The following is a 17,048-nucleotide window of genomic DNA, read 5'->3' as shown; positions in this document are numbered from 1 at the left end:
CCCAGCTGGTTTCCTTGTTCTCTTTCTGGTCTGTGCTGAATCTCACAGGATTTTTCCTCCTCATGACTCCTGGACACATGGCTTTTTGATCTTTGCAATAATGCTCTGTGTTTATCCGCTTGCTGAACATTTTTCTGCTGAGAATTTTGCTCCTCTTTCTCACATGCCATTGCATCACCTGCTGTGATAGAGACAGAAACCTCAAACAGGGATGAAAAGTGAAAAGCCAAAACAAACTAAGTGCTGGAGGGAGGACAAATAAAAATCACAAACTGAACTCCCCCATACTCTTCCCCAAAACAGGAGAGAGGAGGGGATCAATCTGGCTTTCAAATGCCATCCAAATACGCAGGGGGAAGGGAGGAAGCTACTGCCTGGTGTCTGCTAGAATCTACGGGAAGCCATGAGCTATAGTTACCCTGAGGATATGACCCCTGCCGGCAACAATAATGAACTGAGAGACCTCTCAAGGGCTTTGTAGGGCATCCCAGATGTTTCCTTCAGGCACTTGCACACTCAGAGTTGGTTTAATGTTTCCTCACCTCTGCAGGGAGATCTCGGGGTCTGTTTTCCTTCTGAACCCTGCAGGTCTGAGACCCATGGCTCTTCCCCTTGTTCCAGCTGGGAGATCACATCAGGTTTGGAAAACGGAAACCCTGCTCAGATGAAAGAAAACAAAGGAGTTCCGTTGATTTCATAAAACTTTCTCATAAAAAACATTCTATTAATTTAACTTTAATACTTAGTGTGACCCGGTGTGCCTGGGCTAGTCCTCACTGAAAATGCCAAGACCATGGTAGGCTGAAAAAGGGAGAGCAGAGGCTCCCCAAACTGGTGGTTAACACAGAAGTTAAACTCACCGACCAGTCACAAACTGTGCTTCTGATCCCCCACACTGGCTATCGAGAAACTGAAAAAAGAAATCACATGGCCCCCTTTATTGCATCCCAGTTCTCTGGCTCCCAATCAGCACCTAGGTCCAGCACAGTGAGAGGTTATTTAAAAACCCGGCTCACATAAACAAAGTGTTCTTCTGACCCCAGAGTCAGCCACATTACCATGTCAGTATAGGTTTGGATCTTACTCAAAATACTACGATGCCAGCCAATCACTGACATCTAAACTAAAGGTTTATAAGCAAGAAAGCATCTGAACTAAAGGTTTATTATAAAAGAAAGAAAGAAAAAGGGAGTTGTTAAATGGGAAAACAGTCAGACACATTCAGAAATCTATACATCTGGTTCTTAGCAGTACTGGTGAGTTTCTGGCTTGAAAGGCTCTCTGGTAAACGTCCACATTATTCAGTCCTTTGTTCAAGCCTTCAGTTTGTAGAGAAGTTGCTCCAGAGGTAGGAAAAGGTATTGAAGACAAAATGGAGATGATGCAGTTGCCCTTTATATTCCTTTTGCCAAGTGGCTTCTAATTCCTGTGTCCCAAACACAAGCTTCACAGCACATGGCATGGAAAAGCCTTGGAGTTCTCAGTACACAGTGTGATACAGCGTGGCCAGAGGGTAGCAGGAGAGGGTTAGAAGGGAGCCTTATTCCCTGTAGAGGGAAGAAAGTTTGCTATAGATTAACTAGAGCACCTGAAGCCAATTAGAGCACCTGCAGTCAGTCACCTGATAAAGACCCTTGCTCCAATCAGACAGGGAAGGAGTTGGAGCAGAGGGGATTGGTGTTGGAGCAGAGAACAGTTTGGAGGGAAGCAGAGGAAATTTTGGAGAAGTGCTGCAGTGGGCTAAGAAGTCCAAGACCCTAGGTAAGGGGCACCTGGCTTGTACAGAGGGAGGGCAGGAAGCCCCCACAAGCTGAAGGGTAGGAGCGGGAAGTAGCCCAGGGGAAGGAACCATCAGTTCATGTGGTTCACCACTATCCTCAGGGCCCCTGGGCTGGGACCTGGAGTAGAGGGCGGGCCCATGTCCCTCCCTCTCCACTCCCCTCCTCTAGGACACTAGTGGGGCAGTTAATATTCCAATTCAGGGGCAAGAAATGGTGCCCTGAACCCTGCCCCTCCCCAAAGAAGAGAAAGCACAAGACCGATCATAATAGTGACGGCAATTTGCCACAACAGGCATAACCCTGCATGTCTTGCTGACTCAATAGGTGTATCCCCTTAATCCTTTCCATGGGTTCATTGTATGGCTGATGACCCTGGCTGGGCCATCGAACAGGCTGGGCAGCGCTGATGCCAATATGTCTGGGGGTGTCACTCAGAAACACTACACAAGTCTGGAAAACAGATATACCCTACATATCTGTAACTCACAATACAAAGATAGAAACAAGATTATCATACTTGGAAACTCATACCATTTTCACGGACTCCTTACATGGTATATATAGCACGATTCATTGCAATTTCATCATATTGGTATTGTGATACAGCATGGCCAGAGGGCAGCAGGAGAGTGTTAGCAGGGAGCCTTATTCCCTGCAAGGGGAGGAAGGTTTGGAACAGGACTAGAGGACCTGAAGCCAATTAGAGCACCAGCAGTCAGTCAGGTGATAAAAACCCCTGCTTCAGTCAGACAGTGTGGGAGTTGGAGCAGGAAGGTTTGGTTGGAGCAGAGAGCAGTTTTGAAGAGAGACAAAAGGAAAGTTTGGAGGAGTGCTGCAGTGGGCTGAGAAATCCAAAAACCCTAGGTAAGGGGCACCTGGCTTGTGTAGAAGGAGGGCAAGAAGCCCCTCCACAAGCTGAAGGGCAGGAGAGGGAAGTGGCCCAGGGGAAGGAACCGCCAGTTCAAGTGGTTCACCACTAACCTCAGGGCCCCTGGGCTGGGACCTGGAGAAGAGGGCGGGCCCAAGTCCTCCCTCTCCAATCCTCCTCAAGGACACTAGTGGGGTAACTAAAATACCGATTCAGAGGCAAGCAATGGCGCCCTGCACCTTCCCAAAGAAGAGAGCGCGAGACCCAGCATAACAGTACCGGCAATTTGCCACACGTGGTGTCAGGAGTGGGATCTGTGCGCTGGGGACTTAGACCAGGGTTAGGCAAAACGTTCCCCTCCTTAAGATGGACAACGTGGTCAAGGCCCTTATACAAGCCACCGCGGCCCAGCAGGAGGCTACCCGGGTCCAAGCAATCGCCCAACAGGAGGCGACTAGAATGCAGCAGGAGACCAATCATCTGTTGATGAGTCAGGCTGCTCAAGACCAAGCCCTGCTAAAAGACCTGGTGAACCAGATGAAGGCCCTTATGGAGCAGAATCGCAACTGTGAAGGGACCCGGACCATACGGGCTAGCCATTGCCTACAGAAAATGACACGGGAGGATGATGTGGAGGCATACCTCCTGGCTTTTGAAAGAGCAGCCCTGCGGGAGGCCTGGCCCCGAGATCAATGGTCTGGTATCCTTTCCCCATTCCTGTGTGGGGAAGCCCAGAAGGTCAACTACGATATGGCTGCAGAGGCTTCAGCAGATTACTCCCAGCTGAAGGCAGAGATCCTGGCCAGGTTCGGAGTAACGACATTGCGAGCCCAGAGGTTCCATGAGTGGCGGTATACGGAGGACAAGACACCCCGATCACACTTGTTTGACCTGATACACCTGACCCAGAAATGGCTGCGCCCTGAGGCCCTTAGCTCTGAGAAGATGATGGAGGTCCTGGTATTGGACCGGTATATGAGGGGGCTACCACCAGGTCTCAGGTCTTGGGTTGGCCAGAATGATCCCTCTACCTATGATGAGTTGGTCTCCCTCGTGGAAAGACAGCTGGCAGCCCGTGAACTATTCTAGATCCCAGGCAGGGAGACACGGCAATCCAGGAAGCCAACCCCAAACCCAAGGCCCCGGGCTGTGGAGAACTATAGGAGAACTGTAACTGGGAGGAAAGACACCGAGGAATGGCTCGAGGCCAGGAAGGGACCTGGGGGGTTGGGGAAAGAGGTGGGGGGCCGGCCAAATAGCCCCAGGCAGAGGGTGACAACCGGAGTAAGAGGGCGGTGTTATGAGTGTTGGGAATTGGGGCATATAGCAGCCCAATGCCCCAACAAGGAAGAACCTACGCAGCGTAATCTGGGGGATTACGGGGAGCAATGTGGCCTAATCGGCCTGGTAGGGGTCACAATGACCTCACATGGATATACCAGACAAGTAAAAATGAATGGTATAAAGACCATAGCATTAATAGATTGCGGGAGTGCTGTCACGCTGGTCTCAGGGAAGTTGGTGGGAACAGACCAACTAACCCGGGCCAAAACCACAGGGGTAACGTGCATACATGGCACTGTGAATTTTTACCCTACAATCCCGGTACGGATTGAGATCCAGGGGAATACTACCAGGGTTTCTGCAGGGGTGGTCCCCAAGCTCCCCTACCCTGTTTTAATTGGTAGAGACTTCCCCGGGTTTGAGAGCTTACTTACCCCAATAGAGCCAGGGGAGGGTAGCAACCCCCAGGCTGAGACAGAGGCAACTACAGATAGCCTCACCCCAATGTTTGCCGAATTTGCTCCAGAGTTATTCTCAGCCCCTGGGAAACCCCGAAAGTCTAGGCGAGAACAAAGGGCAGATAAATGATTAGGGACCAGGATTCTAGCAGAGAATCAAAAAACTTCCCTTGTGGGTAGGCGAACCCGCTCAGGAGACCAGGAGATAATTCAGGCCAAGGAAGACTCGGAGGCGGTTCCTAGCCCAAGTGGGAGCACCCCAGGGGGAAGAGTAGAAATAGGCCCCCTAGAATTAGGTCAGTTCGGTACTGCACGTGAGACTTTTGGGCAGGACCAGGCCGATGATCCGTTCTATGCAAACATGAGGGAGGAGGTAGCGGAAGTAAATGGTGTGCCTGTGGAAGGAAACATCAAAGGCCCAAGGCCATATTATGTGCTCAAACGCAATCTTTTGTCTACTTTCGCCGTCTCCGACTCAAAGAATACTTTCAGGACAACACTGAACAGCACACTGATACACAGTTACCCTCCCACCAACAGCACAAGAAGAACTCCACATGGACTCCTCTTGAGGGTCGAAATGACAGTCTGGACCTATACATTGAATGCTTTCGCCGACGTGCACAGGCAGAAATTGTGGAAAAACAACATCGCTTGCCTCATAACCTAAGTCGTGCAGAACGCAATGCCATCCACAGCCTCAGAAACCATCCTGACATTATAATCAAAGAGGCTGATAAATGAGGTGCTGTAGTCATCATGAACAGGTCTGACTACCAAAAGGAGGCCGCCAGACAACTCTCCAATACCAAATTCTACAGGCCACTTACCTCAGATCCCACTGAGGAATACACTAAGGGTATGTCCATACTACCCGCCGGGTCGGCGGGTAGCAATCGACTTCTCAGAGTTCAATATATCGCGTCTCATCTAGACGCGATATAGCGAACTCCAAACGCGCTCCCGTCGACTCCGGAACTCCGCCACCGCCGTTCGACGGGGGAGCCGCGGACTTCGATCCCGCGGCGTCAGGACGGGTAAGTACTTCAAACTAAGGTACTTCGAGTTCAGCTACGCAAGCGTAGCTGAACTTGCGTACCTTAGTTCGAACTCTTCCCCCCCCCCTCCACAGTGTAGACCAGGCCTAAGAAACTGCATCATCTACTCAGGACACTCCCTACACTAACACCAGAACAAATCAACATACCCTTAGAGCCCCGACCAGGGTTATTCTATCTACTACCCAAGATCCACAAACCTGGAAATCCTGGACGCCCCATCATCTCGGGCATTGGCACTCTCACTGAAGGACTGCCTGGATATGTGGACTCTCTACTCAGACCCTATGCCACCAGCACTCCCAGCTACCTCCGTGACACCACTGATTTCCTGAGAAAACTACATTGGTGACCTTCCAGAAAACACCATCCTAGCCACCATGGATGTAGAGGCTCTCTACACAAACATCCCACACACAGATGGAATACAAGCTGTCAGGAACACTATCCCTGATGATGCCACAGCACAACTGGTTGCTGAGCTCTGTGCCTTTATCCTCACACACAACTATTTCAAATTTGATGACAATATATCTCCAGATCAGGAGCACCGCTATGGGCACCCGCATGGCTCCACAATATGCCAATATTTTTATGGCTGACCTGGAACAACACTTCCTCAGCTCCCGTCCACTCACGCCCCTTCTCTACTTACGCTACATTGATGACATCTTCATCATCTGGACCCATGGGAAGGAGACTCTGGAAAAATTCCACCACGATTTCAACAGCTTCCACCCCACCATCAACCTCAGCCTGGACCAATCTACACGGAAGGTCCACTTCCTAGACACCACGGTGCAAATAAGTGATGGTCACATTAACACCACCCTATACCGAAAACCTACCGACCGCTATACCTACCTTCATGCCTCCAGCTTCCATCCCGGGCACACCACAAGATACATTGTCTACAGCCAAGCACTGAGGTACAACCGCATCTGCTCTAACCCTTCAGACAGAGACCAACACCTACAAAATCTCCACCAAGCATTCTCAAAACTACAGTACCCGCACGAGGAAATAAACAGATCAACAGAGCCAGACGTGTACCCAGAAGCCTCCTACTGCAAGACAAACCCAAGAAAGAAACCAACAGGACTCCACTGGCCATCACATACAGTCCCCAGCTAAAACCCCTCCAACGCATCATCAGGGATCTACAACCCATCCTGGACAATGATCCCAAACTTTCACAGGCCTTGGGTGGCAGGCTAGTCCTCGCCCACAGACAACCTGAAGCATATTCTCACCAGGAACTGCACACCGCACCATAGTAACTCTAGCTCAGGAACCAATCCATGCAACAAACCTCGATGCCAACTCTGCCCACATATCTACACCAGCGACACCATCACAGGACCTAACCAGATCAGCCACACCATCACCGGTTCATTCACCTGCACGTCCACCAATGTAATATACGCCATCATATGCCAGCAATGTCCCTCTGCTATGTACATTGGCCAAACTGGACAGTCTCTAAGGAAAAGGATAAATGGACACAAATCAGATATTAGGAATGGCAATATACAAAAACCTGCAGGAGAGCACTTCAACCTCCCTGGCCACACAATAGCAGATCTTAAGGTGGCCATCCTGCAGCAAAAAAACTTCAGGACCAGACTTCAAAGAGAAACTGCTGAGCTTCAGTTCATCTGCAAATTTGACACCATCAGCTGCGGATTAAACAAAGACTGTGAATGGCTTGCCAACTACAGAACCAGTTTCTCCTCTCTTGGTTTTCACACCTCAACTGCTAGAACAGGGCCTCATCCTCCCTGATTGATCTAATCTCATTATCTCTAGCTTGCTTCTTGCTTGCATATATATACCTGCCCCAGGAAATTTCCACTACTTGCATCCGATGAAGTGGGTATTCACCCACGAAAGCTCATGCTGCAAAATGTCAGTCAATCTATAAGGTGCCACAGGATTCTTTGCTGCTTTAACAGATCCAGACTAACATGGCTACCCCTCTGATACTCTCTCCATTTTGACAATTTAACATTTATTCCTGGTTTGTTTCCTCTCTTTTAACCAGATCCTTTTTAATCCATGACAGCGTACTTTGCTTAAGAGCCTTGGATGAGAGACCTTGTCAAAGGCTTTCGGACATCCAAGAACACTAGATTCATTGGCTCACCCTTGTCCACATGCTGGCTGACTCCCTCAAAGAATTCTAGTAGATTGGCGAGGAATGATTTTCCTTTACAAAAGCCATGTTGACTCTTCCCCAACAAATCATGTTCATCTATGAGTCTGATAATTCTGTTTACTAGAGTTTCAACCAATTTGCCCGATATTGAAGTTAGGCTTACTGGCCTGTAATTGCTGGGATCACTTCTGGAGCCTTTTAAAAAAAATTGGCATTGCATTAGCTATCTTCCAGTCATCTGGTACAGAAGCTGATTTCAGTGATAGCTTACATACCACAGTCAGCAGCTCTGCAATTTCACATTTGACTTCCTTCAGAACTCTTGGGTGAATCCCATCTGATCCTGTGGACTTACTGTAGTTTAATTTATAATTTTTTTCCAAAACCTCTTCTAATGACACCTCAATCTGGGACAGTTCCTCACATTTATCACCTAAAAAGAATGGCTCAGGTCTGGGAATCTCCCTCACAATCTCTGCAGGGAAGACTGACGCAAAGAATTAATTTAGTTTCTCCACAATGGCCTTATCATCCTTGAGTGCTGTTATAATACCTCGATCGGCCAGTGGTCCCCCTGTCTGTTTAGCAAGCGTCCTGCTTCTGGCATGCTTCAAAATTTTGTTGTTGTTACTTTTTGAGTCTTCGGCTAGCTGCTCTGCAAATTCTTTTTTGGCCTGCCGGGTTATATTTTTACACGTGGCTGTGACGTTCTCTGATTAAACTATGACCATATAGGTCATTGTTGCAACCACTGTTGTTAGAGCTTTGCAACCAATCTTCTACAAAACGGGGCACGGAAGATGTCTTTGGAAAGGCTATGGTTTGCTGAAGATGATTATGCTCTTAGCATGCATGTAGTTATGAATATTGGCTCTACCTGTATTTCAAACGTTTGCTCCTGGGGTAACACCCACACGGTAGTTAGCCAGCGCATCCTGGAGGGACTATGCAAATTGCATGGCCCATTAAAGGAGGGAGGGACAGCTCAGTGGTTTGCGCATTGGCCTGCTAAACCCAGGGTTGTGAGCTGACTCCTTGAGGGGGGCCATTTAGGGATTTGGGGCAAAAATCTATCTGGGGATTAGTCCTGCCTTGAGCACCCTATTCTTAATGGACTTTCCTGCCAGGACTAAGTGAAGTCAGGCATTGCCACGTGACTCCAAACTCCATCTTGGACCTGTAATTTTCCACTAGCTGTGCAGAGGGCTTTGTTTGAAGCCATGGGTTTCCCTCCACGTGGCAGAAGCTATAAAAGGCCTTGGAACACCTCCACCGTGTCTCTATCCTGCTCCACTCTGTTCCTACTCAAACCTCTGGACTATGGACTTATACTGATGGGACTCAGGGACTGAGGACCGTCCAGTTATCTAGAAGCAGCCAGAGACTTATCAAGCCAGAAGTTTATTCCATCACTGCTACAAGTCTGAACCAAGAACATAAGAACGGCCGTACCAGATCAGACCAAAGGTCCACCCAGCCTAGTATCCTGTCTACCGACAGTGGCCAATGCCAGGTGCCCCAGAGGGAGTGAACCTAAAGGCAATGATCAAGTGATCTCTCTCCTGCCATCCATCTCCATCCTCTGACGAACAGAGGCTAGGGACATCATTCCTTACCCATCCTGGCTAATAGCCATTCATGGACTTAACCTCCATGTTATGTATCCAGTTCTCTTTTAAACGCTGTTAGTCCTAGCCTTCACAACCTCCTCAGGTAAGGAGTTCCACAAGTTGACTGTGCGCTGCATGAAGAAGAACTTCCTTTTATTTGTTTTAAACCTGCTGCCTATTAATTTCATTTGGTGACCCCTAGTTCTTGTATTACAAGAATAAGTAAATAACTTTTCCTTATCCACTTTCTCAACATCACTCATGATTTTATAGACCTCTATCATATCCCCCCTTAGTCCCCTCTTTTCCAAGCTGAAGAGACCTAGCCTCTTTAATCTCTCCTCATATGGGACCCTCTCCAAACCCCTAATCATTTTAGTAGCCCTTTTCTGAACCTTTTCTAGTACCAGTATATCTTTTTCTGAGATGAGGAGACCACATCTGTATGCAGTATTCGAGATATGGGCGTACCATGGATTTATATAAGGGCAATAAGATATTCTCTATCTTATTCTCTATCCCTTTTTAATGATCCTTAACTCTCTTCTTTCTTTCTATAAATAAACCTTTAGATTTTAGATCCTAAAGGATTAGCAGCAGTGTGATTTTTGGGTAAGATCTGATTTGACCCGTGTGTGGGGCTAGTCCTTTGGGATCAGAAGAACCTCTTATTTGATTAAATTGGTTTTAAAGAACCACTCATTTCTAGTCTAGTGTTTTTGTTGGTGACACAAGGGACTGGAATTCCCAAGGAAACTACTGTTCTGCCTTCTTGTTAGCCAGGGTGGTGAAACGAAAGTTTACTTCTGTTGCTGGTCTGGTATCTCTCAGGGGAAAATAACCTCCTGTTTTGGGGTATCTCTGCCCTATTTCTCAGCAGTTTGTCCTGAATTTGGGTATTGTCAGTTGTGACCCACAAAGGCACGGTTCCCGTGGCTTTCCACAGTTTCTGTTCCTTTCTATTTTCCTCAGTAGGATTTTACTTCCTTTTTTGCCTCTAACAGCTTCTTTTACTTCGTAGGTTAGACACGGCGGCACTTTCTTGGTCGCCTTACTAGGTTTGTTTGTTTTTTAAATTTAGGACACATTTAATTCGGGCTTCCACTGTCGTGTTTTTAAGTTTCCATGCAGTTTGCATTTCTCTTTTGAGACCGTACCTTTTAATTTCTGGTAAACCAACGTCCTCATGTGGGTGCCGGTCCCCTTTCTGAAATTAAATGCTACTATGGTGGGGTTCTTTGGTGTTTTCCCCCTTCCACAGGGATGTTGAATTTAATTATATTATGGGCGCTATTACCAAGTGGTCCAGCTACATTCACCTCTTGGACCAGATCCTTGGCTCCACTTAGGACTAAATCAAGGATTGCCTCTTCTCTGGTGGGTTCCAGGACTAGCTGCTTCAAGAAACAGTCATTTATGGTGTCCAGAAACTTTCTCTCTGCATCCCGGCCTGAGGTGACATGGACCCACTCAACATGGGGATAGCTGAAATGTCCCATTACTGAGATTATTTTTACAGCCTCTCTAATCTCCCTGAGCATTTCATGGTCACTATCACCATCCTGGTCAACCAAAGAAGGGCTGGAAAGATGGACATAACTCAGGGACTGAATTTCCCCAAAATTCTTTCCCACGGGGTAGGGGGGATCAATTCTGCCTGTAAATCCCATCGAAGCACTCAGGGGAAGGGAGGTGAAGGAGGAAGCTACTGCCAGGTGTCGCACAGGATAGGTAGGAAGTCACGAGCGACATCTGCCCGGAGGATACATACCTGCTGGGGACAATCCTGAACTCTGAGAACTCCCAATGTCTCTGTCGGGCATTTCAGCTGTTTCCTTCAGCCACGGACAGATTTCGAATTGGCTGAATGATTCCTCCCTTGGGCAGGTACCGCTCAGGATCTCGCTTTCCTCTGAATCATGGAGATCTGGGACCCACGGGTCTCTGTCTTGTTGAGGCTGAGAGACCTCATCAGGTGGGAAAACTGGAAACTCTGCATGGGGAAAGGATATCAGGTGAGCTCAAGGGGATTGCTCACAAATGTATTATTATTTTAACCCAAGGCCATTTTAACCTAGCAATATGCTGAGGCTAGCGCCAAGGAGGCTCAAACGTGTAGGCCGTTCTGCTTAAAGAGGGATTAAACAAACCCCATCTCTGATGGGAAAACAACCTGCCAGACAATCATCCTCACAGGGGAGTCCTTAAAACACTGAGACTGTAGCTCCATGGCCTAGCAGGTGAAGATGGCAGCCAGCAGGGAAACCACCTGCTTCTTTCCGAGAAAGAGAGGACAAGCGAAAAACAGAGTCACACAGAAGGTGGGAAGAGTTGGTGGGGTTCAGAGATGTGATGCGTGTGATGCATTTTTCCTGCATTCTGCAGGAGCTCCTCTGGGGCGTTGTGCCCATCGAAACCACAATTTCTGGGCTAAGAGCAATATTTTACAGTGCTCTAATATCCACTGGCAGATGACGACTTGGTCTGTACTTTCGAACCTGGCAGCACACTTCACTTGGTCACACGCTTACAAGGTGCGAAGACTCACACCCTGAACCAAAAAAAAAAAAAAAGATAGTCTAGGCTCAGGGAATTCACTTAGGGTTGCCAATGGCTGCCGTGTGTCCTTCCAGAACGTGGACAGTGACTAATTGTAGAGCTCTGAAAACCAGGAAATGAAGCGTGAAAGTTCATACCATCCTGGCAACATCACCTTCACTCTGCCCTCTAACCCCTGACCATGGTGCAGTAAGGATGGTGCAATGGTTACTGTGCTACCGAGGAAACGGGATTCGCCTTCTCTTGGGAGTCTTCAAGTCAAGACTGGATGCCTTTGTGGGTGATGATTTAGTCTAACGCAAGGTGTTCGACTCAATACAAAAGGTACAGCAGAAAACGCTACGGTCGGTGTTATGCAGAAGGTCAGAGTAGACAACCGTACTCCCTTTGGCCATAAAATCTACAAATTTATAACAGATGAGGAAGGACTAAGAGAACTTGCCACTGTTTGTGTTGTGTTCAGAGATGGGAATCCCAGCATTTATCCGCACGCCCTCCAGCGGCGTGCCCAGGTACAGCTGTAACTGGATGATGGAGGGAGTCGTTGGAGCAGCTTGGCAGAGCTGTGACTGATATAAAGGGAGAGGCGTGGGATCCTTGAAGGAGCAAAGATGCCTCATTTCATTCCCGAGTGTTGCAGGTTGCAACACTAAAGGCGCACAAGGGTGTGTTCTTGCCGTGCGTGTTGTCAGCACCCTGGGGGAAACACGTGCTGGCCCTCGAGAACGGTCATAGACGCAATGACTCAGAAGGAATCATTTGCAGGACGCTGGTGTGACGCAGGAGGGAGCGGGGCGGATTGACCGGGGAATGTCGTTTAGTTTTACTGGGACTATCTGCACGGGGGATGGGAGAGCAGGGGGTGACTTTAGGTGAGGGACAGGACCTGAGCCAGGAAGGGGGGTGGGCAGGGAAGCTGGACAAAGGGGAGAGCCGGCTGGAGGGGTTTTGGTTTCAGTTTGGGGCTGGCTGGGAAGAGGCAAGAACCCCAAGTCTGGGGTCTAAGCTCCTTGCTCCCCAGAGGGACCTGGCTGAGGGGGCCTGGTTGTACCTACAGGCCCTGCTCGGGACTGTGTTCCTATTGTCTAATAAACCACCTGTGTTACTGGCTGGCTGAGAGTCACGGTGAATCGCAGGGAGTGGAGGTGCAGGGCCCTGACTCCCCCACACTCCGTGGCAGCTGGGATGGATCCCTTGGTGATTCCCTGCTCTGTTCATTCCCTCTGGGGCACCCAGCATTGACCAGTGTCGGCAGACAGGACATTGGGCTCGATGGACCTTTGGTCTGACCCAGCCTGGCCGCTCTTAACCCTCAGGGGCGAAGACGCGGTGATACTTTGCAAGTCTGAGATGGCTCGTGTGGTGTAGGCTCCACCTCTGCGGGCCCGGCCAGGGATCGGACGCTTCTGTTTGCTAAGCTGGACCTAAAGCCAAGTTTTGCCTCAGCCAAGAGAAGTTGTTCGACTTTGTGCTGTTCTCAAAGTGTTCTGCAGCAGGGGAGGGTCTCTGGTGGTGTGTGTGTGTCACTGGCATATTGGGGTGATGCTGAAACAGGACAGAGTAGAGGTGGCATTGTGGGGTAGCGTGAACCTTAAATCTGCATTTCTCCTTCCAAGAACTGAGGGGACAGGAATCCTTACCCAGCGAGGTCACAGTCTCATAGTTCTCCTGCATGACGTCTCTGTAGAGGGCTCTCTGAGCAGGGTCCAGCAGAGCCCACTCTTCACTGGTGAAATACACAGCCACCTCCTTGAAGGTCACCGGCCCCTGAAAGAGCAAGAGTCCAACACTCAGAACCTGCTGCCCCACTCACAGCCCCACTATTCCTGGGGGAGAGGAGCCCATCAATTGGATACAGTGTCAGGGGAATCCCACCCACAACCCAACCGGCACGTGGCTCTTCCTAAAAACTTGGCCCCAGGTTTACCAAGTCCCAGTAGGTCCATCGCACCTTGTCCTCCTCCCTTTCTCCACCCCATGCATGGCCTGCACCCTCCCACCCTTAAATCAAACTCCCACTTCCCGTGTCTTCCCTGTCCCTCTGGCTCGTACGGGAACCCCCCCGGAGCATGTCCTCAGCATCCTTACCTGAACCAGGTCTGCTGCATCCATTTCCCTTCCCTGGGCAGGCTGGGAGAATCTGGAGGGACCCGGGAATGTTATTCTGCAGCCTGTCGGGGGGAGAGGGGTTATTGGGGGCGGGGGGGGGTTCGGATCAGACTTTAGGTCATTTCACATCACAAGTCTCTCTGGCGCTTTCTCTGCAGAGACGTTTTCGACTCCCACGCTGGGAAAATGCTCCATTGCGGCAGTGCAGACCCATCCCCTCCCACCAGGGCTAAACCCACTGAGACCCTTTACATCTGAGATGGTTCCCCAGGACAGAACATAAGAACGGCCACACTGGGTCAAACCAAAGGTCCATCTAGCCCAGTATCTGTCTACCGACTGGCCAGTGCCAGGTGCCTCAGAGGGAGTGAGCCTAACAGACAATGATCAAGTGATCTCTCTCCTGCCATCCATCTCCACACTCTGACAAACAGAGGCTAGGGACACCATTCCTTACCCATCCTGGCTAATAGCCATTTATGGACTTAACCACCATGAATTTATTCAGTTCACTTTTAAACCCTGTTGTAGTCCTAGCCTTCACAACCTCCTCAGGCAAGGAGTTCCAAGGTTAACGGTGCGCTGTGTGAAAAAGAACTTCCTTTTATTTGTTTTAAACCTGCTGCCTATTAATTTCATTTGGTGACCCCTAGTTCTTGTATTATGGGAATAAGTAAATAACTTTTCCTTATCCACTTTCTCCACATCACTCATGATTTTATATACCTCTATCATATCCCCCACCCCCTAGTCTCCTCTTTTCCAAGCTGAAGAGTCCTAGCCTCTTTAATCTTTCCTCGTATGGGATCCTCTCCAAACCCCTAATCATTCTAGTTGCCCTTTTCTGAACCTTTTCTAGTGCTAGAATATCTTTTTTGAGGTGAGGAGACCACATCTGTACACAGTACTCGAGATGTGGGCGTACCATGGATTTATATAAAGGGCAATAATATATTCTCAGTCTTATTCTCTATCCCCTTTTTAATGACTCCTAACATCCCGTTTGCTTTTTTGACCGCCTCTGCACACTGCGTGGACATCTTCAGAGAACTATCCACGATGACTCCAAGATCTCTCTTTCCTGACTCGTTGTAGCTAAATTAGCCCCCATCATATTTTATGTATAATTGGGGTTATTTTTCCCAATGTGCATTACTTTACATTTATCCACATTCAATTTCATTTGCCATTGCAATCACTTAGTTTTGGGAGACAGCAGAGGGGGAACTACGCAAAACCTGTCCGGTGCCGAGACAGGAACTGGATCTGAGCCGGTCGGCACATTCCCCCAGCGCAGGGGGACGGATTTCTTATCTTCAGCAAAGGAAATCTCACTTCCTGCACGTTTCACCCTCAGGGACACCCCTTCTCCGTCAGCCTCTTGAGACGCACACATGCACGTTCTATAGGATCAGCCTTGTTATGGGTTTTATTCTTATTCCTTGCTAACTGTCAGGGGTTTGCCAAAAGAAAAAAAAATGGGGTGACCCCTTTTTTTGAAGTCAGTATGAAAAACGTGAACCCCCCTCCTCACGCCCGAGACTCTGCTGCCCACATCTGATCACTTCCACTCACTCGTGGAAGCTCTCAGACGCCTCAGGGTCTGGAGATTATTGTCCTTGTTTCATCCTCTCTCACACCATTCGGGTGGTTGTTCCTTTCCCCCTAGGGAAACACGCCCCTGAGATCCGGATTCGCTCTGAATCCCTGTCACACGTCACGGCAGGAGTGAGTCAGCCACGGGGGTCACCCTGCTTCACACTGTTCCACCATTTCCAGCTGCACATCGGGGCTGGAGGCTGCAATCCCCTGTCGCTAACATGGTTATGGGTCTGAAATCTCCCCATGGCCCGTCAGAGACAGACACGTACCTGTGTCGCTCCCCAGCTCCCGTCGCAGCGTCTCTAGGGGAAGGAGAAGATGGGAGAGGTGAGGATTCAGGCCCTCACATTCATGGAGAAACCCCCATTGCTTATTAATGGAACTGCTGTTAACGACGAGATGGTGACAGAGATCAGAGGCCGATTGTCTGCAGCAGCTACGTTGAGCCAGCCCCTACGTTGAGCCAGCAGCTACGTTGAGCCAGGGCTGCTCCATGGGGAAGGGTGACTCGCTGAGCTGAGCTGTGAGATGGAGCCGGGGTCAGTGACATCACTAGAGTCCCCAACTCCTCCCCAGGGTGAGGGTCGCTCTAACCAGAGGAGACGCCACCCCCAGACTCCAACTCACCTTTGAATCCCAGCAGCACCTCCTGCAGCATGGCACTTTGCAGAGAGAAATCACTGAGTCTCTTCTCCAGCTCCGCAAACGCCGGCTCTGGCTTCCGAAACGTCCCGTCCTCCCTGCTGGGGAAAGGAGGGGTGAGAAATAGGCCTGAGCCCCAGACCCTGAGCCCAGCAACCCCCAAACTCCAGGAGACCTGGATCTGAGCTTTGTAGCCTGAGATAGTCAATGTCAGGGTGAGTCACCTCAGCCCTGTGCTCCCCAGAGAGACGGGAAGTGGGGAGACACTAGAGCAAGGAACGGAGACATTGTTCAGGGGCTTTCTCAGGGACGCTCTGGTTCTGTGGGGGGCAGAGCCACCCCCTACGCTGGTTTACGGCAGTAACAAGGGGCACCAGCATGGGGATTATCGTGGAAAGGGAGGAGACACAGACCAGAGAGTGGGCAGGTCCTACATGCTGACAGTGGCCACAGACAGAGCCCAGGGCTCCAGCAGGGAATGAACGTGGGCCCTTTAATGCCAAAACCCCCAAACCCTTCAGCTGAAGCAGTAACCCTGGGGTGTCCAGCTCATTTAGCAGAGAGGGCCACAGTGCCCTGTCCGTTATGGCCAGTGCATTAGGTTAGGACTCTGTGCCCTGCTCCATTCACAGCAGAACATCCACTGCTCTCCATGGGATACCCACGTACAAAGAACAAGGGGGGAATCTGCCCTTTGTATGGGAAATAAAATTTTAGTTCTTTGCCTGTCACACTCAGTGTCACTCAGGAGGAAAACAGCCCCTTCCCGGACAACCTGTAGGGCCCTGCTGGTTCTTCCCCGTGTTTCCTGCCTTTCCCACCCTCCTTTCTCCATTTCTCTCTCGCTTCCTTGTCCTTGTGTCGCTCTTCTGTTCTTCCCTCCCTACAGCAACCCCCTATTCCCACCCCACAAAGGCTT

At 49.6% G+C, this 17,048-nt stretch overlaps 2 protein-coding genes and 1 long non-coding RNA gene across 3 annotated transcripts in view; 1 reads left to right on the top strand and 2 right to left on the bottom strand.

Annotated features, from left to right (window-relative positions):
• Positions 1 to 17,048, top strand: part of LOC120375611 (zinc finger protein 850-like) — a gene marked incomplete at its 3' end in the record, with an annotated part of 610,246 nt that overhangs the window by 322,462 nt on the left and 270,736 nt on the right. The window lies entirely within an intron of this gene.
• Positions 1,507 to 13,471, bottom strand: LOC120375431 (zinc finger protein 250-like). The gene is made up of 3 exons (XM_039496065.1): positions 13,417 to 13,471; positions 10,989 to 11,210; positions 1,507 to 1,547 (listed from the first exon to the last, which is right to left on the bottom strand). The coding sequence occupies exons 1-3, from the start codon at positions 13,448 to 13,450 to the stop codon at positions 1,528 to 1,530; spliced, it is 276 nt and encodes a 91-aa protein (XP_039351999.1). The 5' UTR covers positions 13,451 to 13,471; the 3' UTR covers positions 1,507 to 1,527.
• On the bottom strand, positions 13,505 to 15,791 carry LOC120375434. The gene is made up of 3 exons (XR_005586547.1): positions 15,757 to 15,791; positions 13,865 to 13,947; positions 13,505 to 13,543 (listed from the first exon to the last, which is right to left on the bottom strand). It is a non-coding gene; the product is annotated as an uncharacterized LOC120375434 (long non-coding RNA).

The sequence above is a fragment of the Mauremys reevesii genome, linkage group 12 (assembly GCF_016161935.1).
Source record: "Mauremys reevesii isolate NIE-2019 linkage group 12, ASM1616193v1, whole genome shotgun sequence".
NCBI lineage: Eukaryota > Metazoa > Chordata > Testudines > Geoemydidae > Mauremys > Mauremys reevesii.
This window is presented reverse-complemented; position numbering and strand designations above follow the sequence as displayed.